At 42.1% G+C, this 19,716-nt stretch overlaps 1 protein-coding gene across 1 annotated transcript in view; it reads right to left on the bottom strand.

Moving 5' to 3' along the window:
* Positions 1 to 6,747: 6,747 nt before the first annotated feature.
* CRAMP1L (Crm, cramped-like (Drosophila)) overlaps positions 6,748 to 19,716 on the bottom strand; it is a 44,537-nt gene continuing 31,568 nt past the window's right edge. Inside the window, exons 11-20 of the mRNA XM_010005047.1 lie at positions 17,388 to 17,569; positions 16,687 to 16,761; positions 14,703 to 14,784; positions 13,871 to 13,975; positions 12,762 to 12,940; positions 12,132 to 12,212; positions 10,505 to 10,739; positions 10,034 to 10,198; positions 9,220 to 9,365; positions 6,748 to 7,152 (exon numbers count right to left, since the gene is read on the bottom strand). Coding sequence (XP_010003349.1) covers positions 6,988 to 7,152; positions 9,220 to 9,365; positions 10,034 to 10,198; positions 10,505 to 10,739; positions 12,132 to 12,212; positions 12,762 to 12,940; positions 13,871 to 13,975; positions 14,703 to 14,784; positions 16,687 to 16,761; positions 17,388 to 17,569 — 1,415 coding nt within the window. The 3' untranslated portion in view covers positions 6,748 to 6,987. The remainder of the gene's footprint in view (positions 7,153 to 9,219; positions 9,366 to 10,033; positions 10,199 to 10,504; positions 10,740 to 12,131; positions 12,213 to 12,761; positions 12,941 to 13,870; positions 13,976 to 14,702; positions 14,785 to 16,686; positions 16,762 to 17,387; positions 17,570 to 19,716) is intronic.

Here is a 19,716-nt window from a genome sequence, read left to right as displayed (position 1 = left end):
GAGGGGACTGAGCCTCAGCCTCACCGAGCGCAGCGGCGGGAGGTGCACACACTGTCATCTACTCCAGTGCAGGATCTGATCGTAACCAGCCCATCTGCTGTACATCACCTCTTCTGCTCTCTTAGGAAATGGAGTCCATAAACAGCTCACAGCTCTGCAGGCTGCAGCTAAAGGAGCGTTGGGCACCTGCCATCTGAAAGCCATCCTGGAGTTCTGGAGAATCTGGGCTTGGAGGAGCTGATCCAGCTACACTCAAGGAGCCAGTGCTTGCTTGTATGGCCTTTTTAACCAAACAGTTTTGATTGATACTAACATTGCAAGCTAACATTTCAACTGAATGTTTTATTTAATGGCTTGACAGCTTTCCGTATGCCAAGAAGCAAATTTAGAGGCAGCCGTATTGCTGCTTTTGTCTTGAAGGGTTTAACAAAAACCCAAAACAAACAAAAAACCTCCAAAAAAACTAAAAACAAAAGAAAATTTTAAAAAACCAACACCAAACCCCAGAAAACTAACAGCAAAAAAATGTGATCTAACTGCAACATGTTGCTTCATTTATTTTCTTGCTTTGCAAATCAACCAACTCATTCCTTCTGGTTTTACAGAGTTAAGTTTTGGACACTGAGGGCAAAATTAGAGAATCTGTGAGAGATGGAGGTGCTGTGATTCAGTACCAGCTTTGAAATAAGGTGGAAAAGAGATGATGGTCTCTTAGCTGTGTCTGTCATGGCATGGTGGAGGTGAGAAGCTGCGTAGAAAGAGCTCAGACTTGGTCATGTAGTCCTGTTTCCTCAGCACACAAGTGGTAGAGATGACTCCTAACTCTTTGTATGGAAAGGAAGCATCAAAGAATATTACTAGTAAGAGTTTTGTTGAGCTCTTGGAAATGTTATTCACTTCACAGAATCAGACTGGTTTGGGTTGAAGGGACCTTGAAGATCACCTAGTTCCAACCTCCCTGCATGGGCAGGGACATGTCCCACCAGACCAGGTTGCTCCAAGCCCTATCCAACCTGCCCTTCAACACTGCCAGGGTTGGGGCAGCCACAGTTTCTCTTGGCAACCTGTTCCAGTGTCTCATGACCCTCAAGCAAATAATTTCTTCCTCATATCTCACCTCAATCTCCCCTTCCAGTTTTAATACATTCCCCCTCATCCTATCACTCCCTGCCCTTGTCCAAAGTCCCTCCCCAGCTTTCCTGGAGCCCCTTCAGGCACTGGAAAGTGTGCTAAGGTCTCCCTGGAGCTTTCTCTTCTCTAGGCTAAACAACCCAAATTCTCTTAGCTTGTCTCCAGATCAGAGCTACTCCAGCCCTAGAATCCTCTTTCTAGCCTCCTTTGGACTCACTCCAACAGCTCCATGTCATTCCTTTCTTGAGGGCTCCAGAACTGGACACAGCACTGCAGGTGGCGTTTCGTAAGAGTGGAGCAGAGGGGGAGAATCCCTTCCCTGGCCCTGCTGGTCACACTGTGCTTGATGCAGCCCAGGACACAGGCGGTTTCTGGGCTCCAGTGCACGGTGCCAGCTCATGTTGAGCTTCTCATCACCCAACACCCCCAAGTCCTTCTCCTCAGGCTGTTCTCAATCCATTCTCCACCCAGCCTGTATTTGTCCTTGGGATTGCCTTGACCCAAGTGCAGGACCTTGCACTTGGCCTTGTTGAACCCCATGAGGTTGGCATGGGCCCACACCTCTAACCTGTCCAGGTCCCTCTGGATGGCCTCCCTTTCCTCCAGCATGTGGACCTCACCACACTGCTTGGTGTCATCAGCAAACTTGCTGAGGGGGCATCAGTCCCACTGTCCATGTTGCTGACAAAGATGCTAAACAGCACCAGTCCCCTCAAGGGTGGAACACCACTCCTGGTCACGACTGCACTTTCTCAATGCATAATTGAGCTATAGCTGCCATTGTACAAATTAATGCCATAGATCACAGGATATTTCAGCTTGAAAGGAAACCTGAGGTCTGCACAGAATGGAGTGAGGTGAGCTACATCTAACCAGCTTCATCTAGGCTGCCACTGCACAACCTTGCTGAGCAACCTCTCCTGGTTGTCCTGAGGGTGAGCAAGTTTTCCTGGCAGTGCCTGTATTAAACATGATGGCTTGAATACAACCTACTACATCAAAGTTCCTGCTTACCTGGAGCTGTGAAAGAAAAAAGAGCTATGGGGAAAAAAACAAAACCGAGATACTACCAAGAGTACAATAAGGAGGGGCTTGTGGTTTTGTTTGTTTGGGGTTTTTTTGTTTTGATTTGATTTTTTGTTGGTTGGTTTTCTGCTTTTTACCTCCCTTTCCTCCTCTTGTTACTGGTGACCGTGGACAAAGACAGGACATTCAGGGCAGACAGCCCACTGGTCTGACTCATTTCTGACACACATGATTATTAGACACTGCTGGGGGTGGAACCTGTTAGGCAAAAAAAAATAAAATAAAAAAATAAAGGCAACCGAAACCTTTTCTCACCACGGTGAGAATCAGAAAAATTCTGGGATGGGGATGTCAATAGAAGCTACGTCACCGATTTTGCTGCTACTGGAATTTCCCCTTTAAAGGCCTTAGAGACAAGTTTTTACACCCTCCTCCCCCATGGGCTATTATTAAGTAAATAAAGTTTATATGGACAAATATGATAGGGCATGAACAGCAAGCAACACACTGGACATAAGTTAGACCAAGTATTAGTATGTATTTATGCACAATAATAAAAACAGCTTTACAAGTTGAATTTGAAATTTAAACAGAGGAAGTTTAACAGCTTTTGTATATTATATTAAATAACCAAAACACCTTTTTCCAAAATTGGTAAAGAATAAATAATATAATTTACAATATGGTACAAAAAATAATTGGTAAGGACAGGCATTCTGCTTTATACATACACTATATAGGTATATTTATAATCTATAAAACAAATTCACATCTCAAACAAGCCAGAAACCTTAGATGATATGGCTTAACTATTATTAAAAGAAACAGCATTAAATTTTGCTGCCAGAACCATAAGCTCTAAAGCAGTTATCATGTTTCAATAATTAATGATAACTTATTGCCGTAGTGCTTGCCAAGGTTTCTTAGTTAACATTTACAAATTGCTGTGAAATTAAAGAGATTCAAAGGTTCGAAAAGGTTAAAAAAAAGTGCAGTACTTTCCTTATAAATGCATCCGAAGTCTGAGTGTAAAAAACTAAATGCAACTTAATTTCCACTCTGGGATCTGCACAGTCAGTAAGTGAGACGTCTTGAGAGATTAGATCTGATTCAAGCCATTTAATTCAATTCAGAAATATAAAGAGGGGTGTCAAGAAAAGGCTAAATAATGCCATAGTAAAAACAGTTAGTATTCCTATACTTAGTAGATTTAGTGATAAAGAATAGCATTAATTGTGTGGGTGATCAGGATGCAACACCCAGCAGAAAGCCCAAGTAGTGCACATGTGGGTGGATGTTATACTCAAGATGCTTTTCACCCAGACTGTGATGACAACAAATATTGACTTTTCTGCCACTCACCTTGCTGAACTACTCGACCTTATTATATATAGTCACTGAACCAACAGGTGAAAGCCTAGAGCAACTAATACCAGAACTGGATGCTGTTAGTGTCCATTTGTCCTCTTCAACCACCTCACAGTGTTCCAAGAAGCTACTGAGCCAACAAAGTCACATTTCCCTCAACAACATCTCTGCCTGCATTTCAGTGTCACCTGCTGGAATGTTTGCTTAGGACAGGCTGCCCTGGGAACACACATGGATTTAGTTACTTCTGTTGGGAAGCTGAAATATTGAAAATTGTACAAGTTTTGTGTTTTACAAAATCATAAATATATGTACACACAGAGATACGTATATGTGTGTATATGAGTGTGTGCCCGTTATGCACACCCCAGACCTCTCCTACACCCCTTGCCCCCAGCTTCTCCCTCAGCAGTCTTAGGCACAAACTGCTGATGATCAGTATTGTAAAGTACACCCACTACAATCTAGAACTGGTGGAATCAGAGGTGTGTTTAAGTGACCTTTCACATAATAATGAATTCTGCATCAATTCAAAATGACTACAATGATTGATTTTCAAGTTTTTCCCTGATAAGATTTACTTGTCCTGAAAGGGTTTTATTATTAAACTGCAGTTTGCAAACCATTACACTTCTGAAACAAAATTCCATTTCATTCTAACAGCTTCTAAGAGGCTGATGCCAAACACATTTCTAACCACACAATTCTCAGTGCTGAACTGACCTGTCATTTCCACTTTGTTATTGCTTGGTGGTCCAAGTCTACTTGCAAAGGTTCAGGATATGAAAGCTTTCTGACCTCATGGCATCATTAAAAGCAGCCACTAACACTGATTTCATTCTACAATCCTGTCATTCCCCCAGGGCAGCTGCAGGGGCTGAGAAAGGGCAGCTTCTCAGCTCCCCGTGCCAGATGGTGGAAAGTCCTGACAGACAATGAGGGGGTTCTCTGCCATCCAGGTGCAGCAACACGCACTTACTCTAGGCAACACAAGGATCAAAACCAGTGTCACATCCACTCCATTACTAGCATTGATAAAGAAGCTGAAGTGTTTGTCAAGGTACCTAAATACACTGGAGGCCTTCAGGCTGGTCTTTCAATATTCAGAAGCTTAAGAACGGGAGTTCAGAGTTGTTTCAGTTTTGGTGTACAGTCCTTACAGCATATAGGATAATCAGCATTACTAATGAAAGAAGCCAAAACCAAGAAACAGTCTGGGAAAGACTGAGCTAAATACAACAACTAAAAAAGCTTTAGGAGTGACTCTTAAAGAGTACTGGGTAACCTTCTCCATATCAAGTGTGGATGCTCAGAATGATAGAATTCTCAGCATTAATTCATTTGACAGCCTTCAACTTTTAATATTCTAGCTTTACAAGACTTCCTGATACTTGCATCAGAATTCTCAAATCAGGCTCTGAAAGAATAATGGAAGAGAAATAATGACAGAATTACTTCATATCCCATATGACGTGTAGTCAGCATCAGAAGTTAGCCCACAGGTATGAAATTTGAAATTCTCAGTTCTTCTGGTCATGATCATTTTCTTGCCAGAGGTTTGTCTCTTTGCAGGGTACGTCCAAGTGTTTTTACACATCTGTATGGTTCCTCTTTTGAAGAGAACATAGCAACCCAGTATGTGGGGCCTTGGAACGTCATCCAGATGTCACTAGTTTTGGAGTGAAACCATGAAGGCTGCTCTTGGACCACATAGAAGGTGCATTTTAATGACTGAAAGCATAAAGGCAAACTATATAGGAGTTTAAAAAAAAATCTAAACAAAGCAGGGTAAAGTGACTGGGAAAACTGCAAATCCAATCATTGCATCATGAGCAAGGATCCATGAAGAAATTCCCAGACAAATGCCTTGTAGAAGTAGCTAAAGGCAGCCAGAACTACATCCACCAAGTATAGTGCAAGTTTGGAAAATGAACCCCTGATAATAGCCTAAGAAATGGAGAAGTTCTGTTTGTTTACTAGTAATATAAAGTTGAGGTTTATATAGGACTAGCCCCTTGGGTAAGTTCAGAGCTACTTAAAACAGTCAAGGGAGATTCTCTTACTGGAGAAGCAGAAAAGAGCTTTAAAAATGGCACAATAAAGGTATTCTATCTCATGACTGGCAGGAAAGAAAGCAGGGAAAGTCTCCTGAGTTATTAAGGTAGGACTGACAGACAAGCAAGTGTAGAAAAAGTAACTTTATATTCCTTTGAACAAGCTGATACCAGGATCTGGGTCTTTCAAATATTAAAACACTCACTTTCAATGCATAGGGATTCAGTAGAGGGAGTCCCAGATCCACAAGTGTCTGGGAGTGACTGTCATGAAATATGATGCCCTGAGGTACTACAGAGCACCTGGAATTCACAGAACAAGAAGGAAATTAGGAAGGACTAAGGGATTAAGCTAAGACTTGACACCTCTCCTCTTTGTGACACAAAACAGATCTCAACAACTTTAGCACTAACATATTATTTGTTTCTATGCATTACAATATTCTTTCCTATTTCCTCTCCCAGGCAGACCCTCAGTTTTTGTAAAGGAAGATGGCAATACACACAGGTTTCCAGATAAGCCAAGCCTAATTATGACAAAGCTTTCCTAGTGATTCCAGTAAGCTCTTTTGCAATGTTCCCTGAATTAAAAAGCAACCATTCTTCAGGAAATGCAGGAAAGCACTCTCCCACTCATGGGATGGACTGTGCAATGTGATGAAGAATCTCAAGGTGGAGAATGTGAGTGCAGTCAAGACAATGAAAATTTTCATATGGGGTTTAAAAATAGAGGGAACTCCCCAAGGATCCATGCAGTCTGGGAGTAGGGTGAATCAGAGCTCCCCTATGAAACAAGAAAGCAGGTACACGAACCTGTTAGAATGGTCAAACAAAACAACACAGCCAAAGAAACAGAGTGGTATATAAAAGTGAACTTATCATGAAGTCATAGGGCCCTTGAAACGAGTGCAAGAAACTTCAGTTTCAGACTGACTGATATGTCAACTAGGACATGCCAAGATGCACAATGGTTCCCATATCCATTCTCACCCTTCCTCCTCTACAACATCCATGTGGATCCCAAATCATGGCATTTTGATCACTACACAAAATCTAATTCACATGGGAGAGCTTCTGGCAATACCCTTCTCTGCTTGAGCTTCTTGCTGAGGCCATTCCAAAGTAGAAGTCCAGGACTGTCCCACAAACCTGACATCTTGTATCACTGATGCAAGGGTCACACCGTTTCCTGTAATACTATTTCACGTTTTGTTGTTCCCAGTGTATTGCACATTCCAGGACTTGCAGGTACTTCTTCAGACCTTTGAAGACAATGCTCCTCTTTTAGAAACAATGGCACAAGACAGGGACAACTGATCCTCAGCTGCTTTTGTGTGACCTGCCCTTGCCATCATCCAGCACTGCAAGCTCCAAATTCAACCAAACAGTCACCACCAGCATGCTGGACTCACTGTGAGAGGTCCCCAATGGGGGGGCCACCACCTCCTCCATCAAACAGGATCTCCCTGCGGGTTGGCTCAGGTATTGATAGCTCCTGGGCAAGGTCATTAAAACGAGATATGTAATCTATGCTGTTCTCATTCATCATGCAAGCCAGCTGTGAATCCACCACCTAGAACAGACATGAGAGAAAAGAAGATCTACGTGTCAGTGGAAATTTCACAGAATTGTTTAGCTTGGAAGGAGCATCTTGAAGTCATTTTGTCTAACCATCCTGCTCAAGTAGGGTCAGCTAGAACAGGCTGCCCTGGACCTTGTCTAGTCAGGTGCAGAATAACCTCCACAAATGGAGATTCCACACCTCCCTGGGCAACCTGCTCCTGCGTTTGACCACCCTCACAGCAAAAAAAGTTTTCTTGTGTTCATGTGGAATGTAATTTGTTTCCATTTGTGCCCACTGCCTCTTGTCCTGAGAAGAGTCTGGCTCCCTTGTTTTCATTCCCAGCCTCTCATATTAAATATATACCTTATCTCAGTTAAGAGAATAGCTCTTCTCCATGGCTAAACAGAAGCCTTTCAAAACAAAACCCATAGTCTCAATCCTACCTATCCTTAATTCAGTATCCAGGCATGCCAGTGGGTGCTGTGTACAACAACTTCATGGGTATCACCTCTAACCTAATAACTGCATGTGCAAATAAAAGTTGATTCTGCAGGACACTTAATGAAAGGTCTTTCAAAATTCTCCCATCATTAAAGCCATTTTTAAACAATATTTGCTTCCTCTGAAGACTCCTACACAAACCCATCACAGCTGCTCTGGTGTGCCTAAAATGGTGGCCTACAAACTGCCTTCAGAAGAAAATGGGGCAAGATCAAGGGACACAATGTCACTTCACATCCACACAAATAAATTATTATATATTCCTTTAATTAACACACACCTTGACAGCTGTGTTTATTTATTACCACGAAGTAAGCAGAATCTTTATATTGATGCCAGGAAGTGGAGTCTGAAGCTGCTCAGGGCACATGAAAACAGCAGGAGCTTACTACAGCTTCTGTTTACAAGGTCTGTATGGAACATCCTTATCCAAATCCAAAGGGCAAAGAGAAACATTTTCCTTCCACCAGGGCAAGCCTCCCAAAGCTACAATGTACACGATGTCACACTGAGTCAACAACTGTAAAGTGTAGGATAACTACATATAATGAAGATTGGAAGGGACCTGAAGAGGTCTCTAGTTCAACCTCCTGCTCAAAACAGGGTCACTTGGGTCACTCAAGTCTTTATCAATGTTTGCCTTGAAAAGCTCTCAAGACAGACTCTGCACAACAGCTCCGTGTGACCTGCTCCCCTGCCTGACTGGCCTCAGGGTGGAAAAGTTTTTCCTCATATGTAGTTGGAACCCTTCACAAATCAGCTTTTTCCTCTTCCTCCCACCATGCACCGCCACTCTGTGAAGGGCCTGGCTACCAAGATGTCCACGTACTTGTCAGCAGAGCTCTTCCCCAAGCAGCCAGTCACCAGCCTATGTTGCTGTCCTTCCCCAGGACAGGACTCTGCACTTGTCTGGGCTGAATGCCACAAGGTTTCTGCAGCTCATTCTCCCAGTCTGTCTCCATCCCTCTGAAAAGGAGCTCTCCCCCTCTGAAAGGGAGCTCTGTCCTCAAGCATATAAAAACCTTAATAATTGCTGATCTTCACTCTACCCTTTGAAATAATTCAAAGGAGGATAAATCTAAAAACAGAGAAAATAACTCAGCAGCATATAGGACCTTCTGCCATTCTCCCAGATAGCTTAGAATGAGCCATTTCCTGCTGCTTCCTTTTGCATCTATTCGGTTTTTTCTACCAGTCCGTCAACTGAACTGTAGCTGCATTATTATTAATCTTTCTCTCCTCTTTAGTATTTCCAATTCCTGCTCTACAAAGCAGGACACACAAAAGGGAAGTATTACAACTTTCTGTCAAAACATGGATATATTCAACAAGGTAAACACGACCTCCTTCAGCAAAAAGCACCTGGGTCAAAGGTGCTCACAACAGGTTATTGCCCCTGCTCTGGTTCACTGCATCCTCAAGTCATGGCAGGTCCTTCTGTGAGGACCACGCCACGCTGCAGTGCAGATGTCAAAGCATCTCTGCCTTCAGTATCTCAGAAAGATATGATGGACACTACACAGTAGCACTGCACTAAAAAGGAAGCAGCCAGCCAAGTGTAATTTGATGACATACCTCTGCTACATCTGCCAGAGACCGTGACACAAAAGAATCCCTTGAGTTTCCATCCAGAAGGCTGGGTCCCAGTAAGGAGGTGCCACTGGTGGTCCCAACCGGAGTTGGCAACATTTTTCGTCCCTTCTCGGGGGAGATGAAACTTGCTACAAAGAACAGGCACATCAGGGAGTCACTGCACTCAACATTTGCAATTGGGAGGATAAAGAGAAGGACAAGGAAACAGTAGAAGGACAGACATCTATTTCTTCTCTCCCTTAGAAATTATGCATCATCAGCACCAACACCCTCAGCGCCCTGCTAAGAGTACAGAGACTCATTGCACCAGCCCCATTCAACAGTAATTAAAACAACCAGTAACCAAACCCCAAATAAATCCAGTGATCTCATGTCTTTGAGATTATGCTCACCAAGCACAGAACAAAGCCAATTTTTCCAACAGCACAGCCAAGGACATCTTCTCATTCTGGCAGAACAGCCAAAATGTCTCAACCTAACTGATGAGTCAGGCTCCAAACAGACTACAAAGAACTGCCAGGGAATTATTTGTCCCCAGGTACCGGCCCCAGTCTAGCAACAGTCTTGTAAAGAGAAAGGAAAGGTATTTAAGGAAACACTGTTGTGATGAAAGCAAGAAGGGAAGAACTCTACAAACATCCTACTGGGTTCATGATTTTCTAAAGGACTCACTTCTAATAAAAAGCAGGAGGGTTTTTTTTTGTTTTGTTGGGTTTTGGGTTTTTTGGGGGGGTTGTGTTGTTTTTTTTAAAGGAAAGAGCTTTTTCGTTGCAGTTCTCTGCATCTGGGCACTTACAAAACAAGCTGCTGAGAGAGGAGTCTGTGGAGTCGTTGGGGTACCACTGAGGATCATGGCTGGGAGAGGCAATCCAGTTCTGCTGAGGACTACTGGATGGTGATGGAAGACTTTTGGAGCTATCACTGCCATTCAGCTTTGCAGGAGAGAGAGAAACACCTTCACCTGTAAGCCAATGTCAGGAATCACCGACTCAGTCAATGCAGTAAAGTTACAGGACACTGCACCAATTGATGGTTAGAAAGGAAAAAAAAAACCTACAACTGAAAAACCCACCTATATATGCTAGAAAATAAAGGCTAGGCACATAAAATTATTTCCAACAGATAATAATAATATTAATTAAAAAAAAACAAAACACCACACACAAAAAAAACAAGCAACTGAGAACTGCTTCCTGGAAAAGTTTCTCCTGACATGTGACAGATTTTTTTAAGTTAACAGGAAGACTTTAGTTAAGCTCAGACTTACTGTAGTGACCAGAGCTGATAGCTATTTCAATTATAGAGTCACTGATTTGAGTGGCAGGTTCTCCTTGAGAAAGCACATCTTCAGGAGGTCCAGGCAGAGAAATATCCAAGAGAGCAGAAACATTGGGAGGAGAGAGCCGAGTGCTGGAAGCCTCTGATGAGGGAAGTGGAGGGGTGGAAAGACCATTCTGGAGGGGAGTCTTGGGCAGTTCTGACAGAGAAAGGACTGATGAGCCCTGTTAAAAGAAACAGTGAATTGTTCATTAATTATTGAAAGACTTGGAAATCTTTCTGAAAAGCAACAGCTTAGCTCCTAAGCATCAGATTAAAATCAAACTTTAAGGGAAAAAAAAAACCAACAACAAAAGGAGGACTAATAATCCAGCAGATAATCTTGCTAAAATTTTAGGAATATACTATTATTTACATAATAAGCTTGAGTTATTTTAATTAAAAATATCTGTAAATTTCAATATATTTCAGCTGACATCCTGCCAGATAATGTGAAAAAATACGGGTCTGTAACATTCCAAAGGATATTTAATGCAGCCTTCATCACAGGAACAAGAATAATAATAAACGTACCACGATTTTGATGAACCTACAAGACAGTTCTTAATAATGAAGTACTAATTTGCCTTTGTATAGGCAAAAAAAAACCCCTATAACTGCTTTAAAAGTTTAGAACTATTTTAAACTGCTAACTCACTCCACTTCACAGCCAGACTTCCTAAAACTCAACTGACCTTTTTTAAGGAGTCTCATTATTTGTACTTCATCATGTACAATCATCATTACCTGTTGGTAATTTTTTTCTACTGTATTTTTTTCTAAAGCTCTCCTGAGAGCAAGAACCAGAGCCTAAGGCCCCACTATCACCAAGGTAATGCTTAGATTTATGTCCTAATGGCTATGAAACAAAAAAAATAAAATAAAATCTGCCTCTCCTTTATGCACTCCAGTCAAATTAACTAGATGTTCTTTCCATGTACCTGCCACAGAAAGGGTGAAAAGTACTTCCACTGAAAAAAAAAAGAAGAAAAAAGAAAAAAGTCTGTATTCTGAGGCTTCAGTAATAAACAGAAGGCCCTGGATCTCAGTGGAGAAGAAAGCGGGGGATGGCATGACACCACTTACAACTTTGGTGCTGCCACAGCTGCTTCTAAAGTGTTCGTCTTACTGGATCCAGTATAAACACAAGATATTCTCTGAAGAGAATGTCAGAATTAAAGTTTTAGTCACAACATTCCTCCATTAGCAGCACACAAGCAGCAGGGCTGACAGCTGCTGAAATCTCCCTTTGTGATGTCTAAAGTACACATGCAGGATGTAGCAGAGCAATTACAAACTTCTTCAGTGTGTCAAGAAATATGTAAACCTGTTTGTCCTTCAGAGGTCAGAGTCTGTCAGCTTCACTTTGCTTTTCCAAAGAGGCAGCAATACATATTTAAGCACCTTTCCTAAATTTTGTTCTTTACATTTCTTTGGATGCTTGAGATTTCAATTCCCACTAAACAGTACCAGTGGTACACAATTACCAGGGAACAAGGGGGTTTAACAAGTAACACCAGCAGCGTTTTCAGAACATTACTCATTTCACACAACTGTTCTTTCAACACAGACTCTACCTGGAAACCATCAGGAACTGCCTCCTGCTCTTGCTGTGCTGGCAGGCTGATGAAGGGAACCCGACACCCAGGGTCCGAGCCCTAAAAGCACAGCAGAAATCATCTGAGTGACAAAGTTCTACACGAGATGCTGAAAATACAGCTGGGGAGGTTAAGAGACAAGTGTACACTGCCCTTTGTACACGCTTCTTCTACATATCATGCCTTTCCAAATCATCAACTGCCTGAGAAAATGACATGGACTGACATGTATCTGGGTCTCAATGAAAGAAACAGCAAGGAGAAATCCGTTTTCATTCCATATGCATCTCCAGAAGTCCATGTTTTGTTCCAAATTCTCTCCTGAATTCCTGTCTATTGAAATGCTACTATTTCTTCTCAAGCCCAGATTTCTGGAAGGCCAACTTCAGCTCCCAGCTGAAAGGTGTTCTATAGGATGGAAATCTGTTCAAGGTGACGATTTGATCCCTCAACCCTGCAATACACACTGGACAACACAGACTGGGTTTGCCATGACAAAAGTGTCTAATAGCAAGCTCCAGGAGCAAGGTTATTGAATGATACAGCTTTTTTACAAAACAATAGAGCAAGAAACTTAACTACTTTTAAAAGCATGCTCAAGAGACCAACCTCTACAGTGGTAATGGAGCCTCTGTTCTGCTGCGCTGCTGCTGACTCCTGCCCTGGTACCACCGTGGTCACTCCATCTGGTGACAATGGTGACACTCCTGACAAACCATCTGCATCCAGGACAGGCACAGGGCTACCAGGGATGATACCAGCACTTTTAGCTGCCAAGTCAATAGCACCTTTTGTGAAACAAAAAACCAAAAAACACATCACAAGCTTTGCCTTCAGGCAATTTGTCATGACTCATCTAAAAGATGATTTTTAAAAAACTGCCCAAACTTACCAAATGCAAAAAATAGAAATTGTCATTATCTGATCAGCTACATCAGTTGTTAAGTCTTCACAAAGAGTAACATTTCTTTCTGCTAAAATGTTTAATTTTTCTGCCCTGTTCCAACAAAACAGATGTATCTGGTACAGGTATCAGGTACATCAAAACAGTTCGGAGTTTGAAGTTTACAGAAATGTCCCAGTTGTTTTCCCCTGCTCTTTCCTTCTATTTTTTTTTTCTTTTATTGTCCTGCAAATTGTTAAGTATTTGATATGAATTTTCTACAGTTTACTAGAGGAGCTCTAAAAACAACATAGCTTTACTTTTTTATCTTGCCTCCAGCAATCTCTTTTAAAATCCAATTAAAATACCCAAATGTTCCCCAAGCACAGAAAATCCTCTGCGTAAACCAGAAGCAATCATTAATCTCATCTCACTAATTACTGTAACTATGCAACCCATTCTCTTCTTGCAAGACAGCATTTCCTTGGGCTACACCATCAGGTTTTTTTCTTGTGGAATTTACATAAATTGTCCATAAGTTTCTTTCAAATATGTCACAACCTCTTTTCAAAGTGGTCTTAACACTAAGCATCACAGAAGTGCTCAAATTCAGTACAAATTCTAAGCCCTTGCTCTGCCTGCAGGTCAGACACAGCAAAGGAACCTTGTTCAGCCTGTCCCATGACTGACTGCCACACAGAGTGAAGTCCATTAACACAGCTGGTTTAACTTCCAAAGGCACTAATGATTTTACCTAGGAAATAGAAACCAACAGTACAACATCACAGAGATCACAGCAAACTATGACTCTCATTCTGTTGAAGAAATTACTTACTAGACAGATGGTTGGTAGCCTGTGTTGGAAGAACTTTGGGCACAATTGGACGAGAAACAGCAGCTTTAGTCAGTGAGGACTGAATTGGCCGAAATGAACCTCTCCCTAAAGTGAAGGATTAAATATTTCTTAAACAAATGAAATCTAAATCTTTACAGAAGAGCAAAACACAGTTCAATGGAAACAAATTCCAAGCAGTAGCAAGCTCTGGGAATGCAAGCAGTGGCAACAATGAACAAAACAGGGTTGAAATAGTACTTCAAGCTAACCAGTACCTTACCATAAAAATGCAACAGCAAGTGCTGCTGGTTGTTGAAGCTGCTTTTGTTGTTTTCAATGAAAAAAACCTTTAAGGTTGATTCTCAGATTTAAGCTGAGATGGGGTATCACCTGTAGGACCATTGTACTCAAAGGCTGCACCAGCAGAAAGGACAAATGGGCAGTGTATCAATTATGCCATAGGATATTTAAACAGTATCCCAGGCACTAGGAAATGCCACTGTAATACCTAGAGAAATTATTACACCCTAAAGAAAAAAAATGATAATTTATTTCCAAATTTTGTCTCCTTCTAGAGAACTCCATATTCTTCTCTGCTTTCAATACTGGGAAATGGGAGAAAAAAATTATACCATAATCACAACTAGCCTAACAATGATCCAGAACAATCCCATCATCCTGCAGGAAGCGACTCAAGCAACAGTTAAAGAACTTGGTGATTTTGAAGGGATATTTTTGCCTTTTCAGAAATCATTCCTTTATGCAGTTTTAAGGGACACTTTCCAGTCTAACTCATGACACCATAAAAGTGAGAGAAGATCTGCAGACTCACCTGTAATGGATGAGTTCGATAAGATAGAGAAGGAACAGACATGCTGGGACGGATTTCCGGATGGCCTGGGGAGCAGTGTTCTCTAAGTAAGAGAAACACAATAAACCACAACATACTTAAACACAGAACAGAGGGTAAAGCTCATCTTCTAAGGAACAGGGGCTCTCGATGCCTTCCAGAACAAGCAGAGTATTTACATGGTGTGACACAGCAGTAGGGCCCATGTAATCTTGAAAGCAGCTGCAGACAGGAATTATATGCTTTCTCTGTAAACTTCAAGGGAAAATTTCCACATGGACAACTGGCAAAGAAATGCTATAGGACTATAAACCTTTCAAATTATTCTTGCAGTAATTTTCAAATTTCCCACAAATAGGGATAGGATAGGAGTGATCTTATGGATGGGATCTAGTCTGTGTGCAAACTGACCTTCCATTACAAGCATGAATTAATGAGGCAGCTGCATGTACCTGGGAGCTCTTCAAACACATGGAACCACAGAGACCAGAATATGTCAATACCAAAAAGAGTATGTGTGTAACATCTAGGTCTCCTAGTCTTCTACACAAAAGAGACAAAAGGGTAACTTTGTTTCTACAAAATAAGTTTCCATTATTTTCATTTTAGATTTCTCCTATGTTCTCCACTTGTCAGAGGTCCCTAAGACAAATCCCTGGCTTCACAGATCCATGTGCCTTTTTGCTGGGTTATAAGAAGAGTCTTAGGGAGGTTAAACTTGCCTACCAGCAAAGTTCCATGACAATGGGCTACCTCTTCCATACATCTCTTTGCAAGTCCCTTTTTCTTCCAGAATCTGTTGTTCTTTCAGATACTGTTCTGGTTTATTTCACTACAGGGGTTTATATCCACTCCAGTTGAACAGCCACTAGCGAGTTGGAGGCAGCAAAAATATCTAAAGGGAGATGTTGTTGCAGTAGAGCTGACAGGGCTGACACTAACAGCCCAGGACACCATGTGAACCTGCTGTGTGTGCATGAGCACCAGCAGACACAGCAGAATCTCCTTCCAGATGAGAAAGGAGCTTTTTTGTTTTTTCCAAACTACTTCATGCACTATGACTGTAGTTGACAATCCTCATACAGGAAATGGATTGACAAGAGCTCTGAGAAGGACTTGGGGTGCTGGGGGACATAAAGCTCAACATGGGCCAGCAATGCACACTTGCAGCCCAGAGACCAACCCTGTCCTGGGCTGCATCAAAAGCAACCTGGCCAACAGATCAAGGGAGGGGATTCCTCCCCTCTTCTCTGCTCTCATGAGACCCACCAGAACTGTGTCCAATTCTGGAGCCCTCAACATAAGCAGGACATGGAGCTCCTGGAGTGAGTCCAGAGGAGAGCCACAAAAATGATCAGAGGGGTGGAGCAGCTCTGCTGTGAAGACAGGCTGAGAGCTGGGGGTGTTCAGCCTGGAGAAGAGAAGGCTCCAGGGAGACCTCAGAGCACCTTCCAGTGCCTGAAGGGGCTCCAGGAAAGCTGGGGAGGGACTTTGGACAAGGGCAGGAAGTGACAGGATAAGGGGAAATGGATTAAAACTGAAAGGGGAGATTGAGGTGAGACATTAGGAAGTAATTCTTTGCTGTGAGGGTGGTGAGACCCTGGTCCAGGTTACCCAGAGAAACTGTGGCTGCCCCATCTCTGGAGGTGTTCAAGGGCAGGTTGGATGGGGCTTGGAGCAACCTGGTCTAGTGGGACGTGTCCCCACCTATGTAGGGGGGGTGGATCTAGATGATCTTTAAGGTCCCTTCCAATTCAAACCATTCTATGATTCTATGAAATAAAACATGGCTGGTTACAATACAGACTAAAATCCTGGTTTCCTTCCTATGTTCAGCATTACTTTTCCAACAGATGAATGAGGGAAGTTCAGTGTTTTATTTCATGTAGGTACCACTCACTATATCCTCACTGATCTCTGTTCAGGAAGCAAGAGAAGCATTTCACACTTGGCAAAGTGTTCTGACCTGTACCACTAAGGGCTTCCGCAAGTGTCTGTTCCGTAACTTCCTTGGCTTTGGTAAGAAGAAGTCTGACTGCATCTGGACAAGAACAGGAAATACATTAGAAATACAACCCCCAAAATATATATATATATTTTTTTTAATAAAGTTGTAACTATTAAAATACTGTGGGTAGAATATTCTTTCTGCTACAATAGGGAAAATTTTCCACCAGGAATATATTTTTTACTTGTTTTATGGAGATAAAAGTTTTCTCCCAAAAAAGCCATTTCACTACTTTAACTTTAGTGTACTTTGCTATTAAGTGGCTACTGAGATTTTAGATCTAAAAATAAAATAAATATTTGCATTCAATACAGCAATGAAGTTCTATTAAAATCAGCTGCATTGTAATAAGGGTATCAGTCTTGCTAAACCTGACAACTATATTTGCTGGAGCAGCTTAGAGAGTGAAGCAGTCTCATCAGGCTGTGTGATAACATCCAGATTCAGGTCTGAAGAGGTGATGTCACTTCAAAGCACAGTTCTAGAGTAAAAACCTGACTAATCACAGCTAATACAACGTTATGCTTGTGCAACACCAGAAAGCACTGCTTCACAGGGCAGCCACATCCTCTGATGGACCAAAAAAGCTGTATTGGAAGCCTACTGGAAGCTGACTCGGGCACAAGATGCTACTTCTTTCATTCAGTCATCCCACTTACACTGATTGTATCCAAGTGCTGCCGGAAGGTCAGCTCTGCCTCCTTGCTGGGCAGGAACAGCTTTCCATGGCGGCTGTTGGGTGGCAGAGTTGTAGGAACTGCAAAAAGTTCACCATCCGCATCAGTGTTTCCAGAACTTGAAGGACCAGCCACCAAGAGAGGTCTAGGGAGGTTTCTCAAACCTAGATGATTTTAACCACAATTTAAATGAACAAAGTGAAAACAAAAAGAAAGTTCACTATTCATTAATTGAAGGATCATACGAAGAGCTGAGACTTCTGATTCTGGCTCTGCCACCACCTGTTTGTGATATCAAAAAACAAAACTCTTCACAGTTCCATTTACTCACCTGCAAAATGATAGTATTTATCTGCCTTACAAGGACACTGCAAACATTCACTTGTTCTGAAATCCTTGGAAGGGGGATTTTACACTAGGAAAAAACTAGAATACAAGCAACTAGTTTTAAGCCTCACACAGACTGTTTAACCAGTTTATCCATTCACTGGGAGGCCTTTCCCACTAAACAAACTGTATGTCCACCATTCCTTTTGTAGGAGAAGCTACTACAAGCACAGACTCATTCGACAATGTTCTTGTTTTATTTACACTCCCCACCCCTTCTCTGTGGTTCAACTCCAATGAAGTGATTCTGGTAACAGAGAAATGACCAAACAGGGATGAATTTACCAAAGTACCTTTAAAAAGATGGGTTATCTTAGAAATACATTAGGCATATTGAAATAATGGTATCTGGTCTGAGTAAAACTCCTCCATTTGTACTGAACTTTAGAAAATGTTGTAGGATTTCGTAGTGCTGTGCCCACTCCACAGGAATCCAGCTGGAATGAAAACCAGTTTTGTGAGTGTATCACTCTGAGATACCAGAGAAATGTTCTTGCCTCTCCTCCACAGACATGCTCAGTGCATGGAACACTGGGGTTTGTTGCAAAAGGCGGTAACTGCTCATCTCACACTCATACTGCACCCCCGCTTCTCATGGTGCTCCAGCCTCTGCTTCTGGGCTGGAGGTCTCAGCTGGGAAGCAGCAAAGCGGCAGTGATCCTTAGTTTGCCTGCTGCCACCCTGGGCAATGATTGGGCCACCTTTGGGCAGAGATGGGTGTACACAGCAGTTTTCAACCGGTGTTTTGAAGAACATAAAACTTTATTTACCTAACAAACCTGCAAGATGGAATTGCCATCTCCACCCTGCTGCTCTAGATGCTGTTGTTTTTCCAAAGGTAAGTTAAAATTCCAGTGTGCCAGTGTATCTAAAATCTATTAAATGAAGAACAACATACAGATTTTGTGTCTCCTGCTTAAGCAGGAGTTAGAGAGAATTGTTAAAGGTAACACACATAGTATTATCTTTTAAAAAAGCAATAAAAGGATCCAAGTATAATTGCGTAATGATATTTTAAGCACTACAGGTGACGTTGCATCACAGCTGCTGCTTCACTTGTTCTACATCTCTTTGCAGTATTCTTTTTATTATCTTTTTATTTCTCCAGCTACCTGTGTGGCTTTTGTGGAGCTGCCAGTTAGCCAACACTCTCAGTTCTTCTGGAGTGGAAACAGGTTATCCTCTCATCTTCACTTTCTGAGAAAGCCAGATATTTTTTTTTTTAATTAAAAAACCCCTAACAGCCAAAACCAAAAACCCGTTAACACCTAAACAGACTGAGGACCAAAGTCTATAAGGGAACACACCTAGAGGGGCTCAGCACCAAGAGTACCCAGTAGTTTGCTTGCTGATAGTCAGACTGTGCAGCACTGTATGTGAGGATACAAAGCAGTTTGAGAATTAGTGTATACAAAGGTCACAATCCAGACCACACACGATCCTATTTTAGATTAAGAACACTCTTATCAGGGCTCATAAAAGGGACTGAGTGAGTCTACCAGAAGAACACAGCTTAGGGTGAAGGTATCACACTTGCTTGGATACCCATCTGCCATGCTGGAACACCATGACCTGAGGCCTAAATGAGTGCTTCACCCAAGGCAGAACTGCTGAGCACTTAACTCATGAACAAGGCAGAATGTGGTACTGAACACACTTTTACTGCTCCTCTGTTCAAGCCAAACAGCTCAGCTGAAGGCAACCTGGCCATCTTTGGTACTGTACAGAAGCAGGAATCACACACACTGTGTTCTTCACTTCCTGGTTTTGCTTCGTTAGGCTAGACCACCAACCCTACCTGTAGTTCAGTGATGCAAATCAAAGACCAACATGGACAACTCGTTTTACAATCAATGAAGCTCAGTATAAACTGAACAGGTGCCTGTTTCTAGGGGATCAAATACAAAATACTGTTATCTTCCTG

Source organism: Chaetura pelagica, unplaced genomic scaffold (genome assembly GCF_000747805.2).
Source record: "Chaetura pelagica isolate M959 unplaced genomic scaffold, ChaPel_1.0 scaffold309, whole genome shotgun sequence".
In the NCBI taxonomy this organism is placed as follows: Eukaryota; Metazoa; Chordata; class Aves; order Apodiformes; family Apodidae; genus Chaetura; species Chaetura pelagica.
Note: the sequence above shows the minus strand (reverse complement) of the source record. Positions and strands in the feature narration are given on the sequence as shown.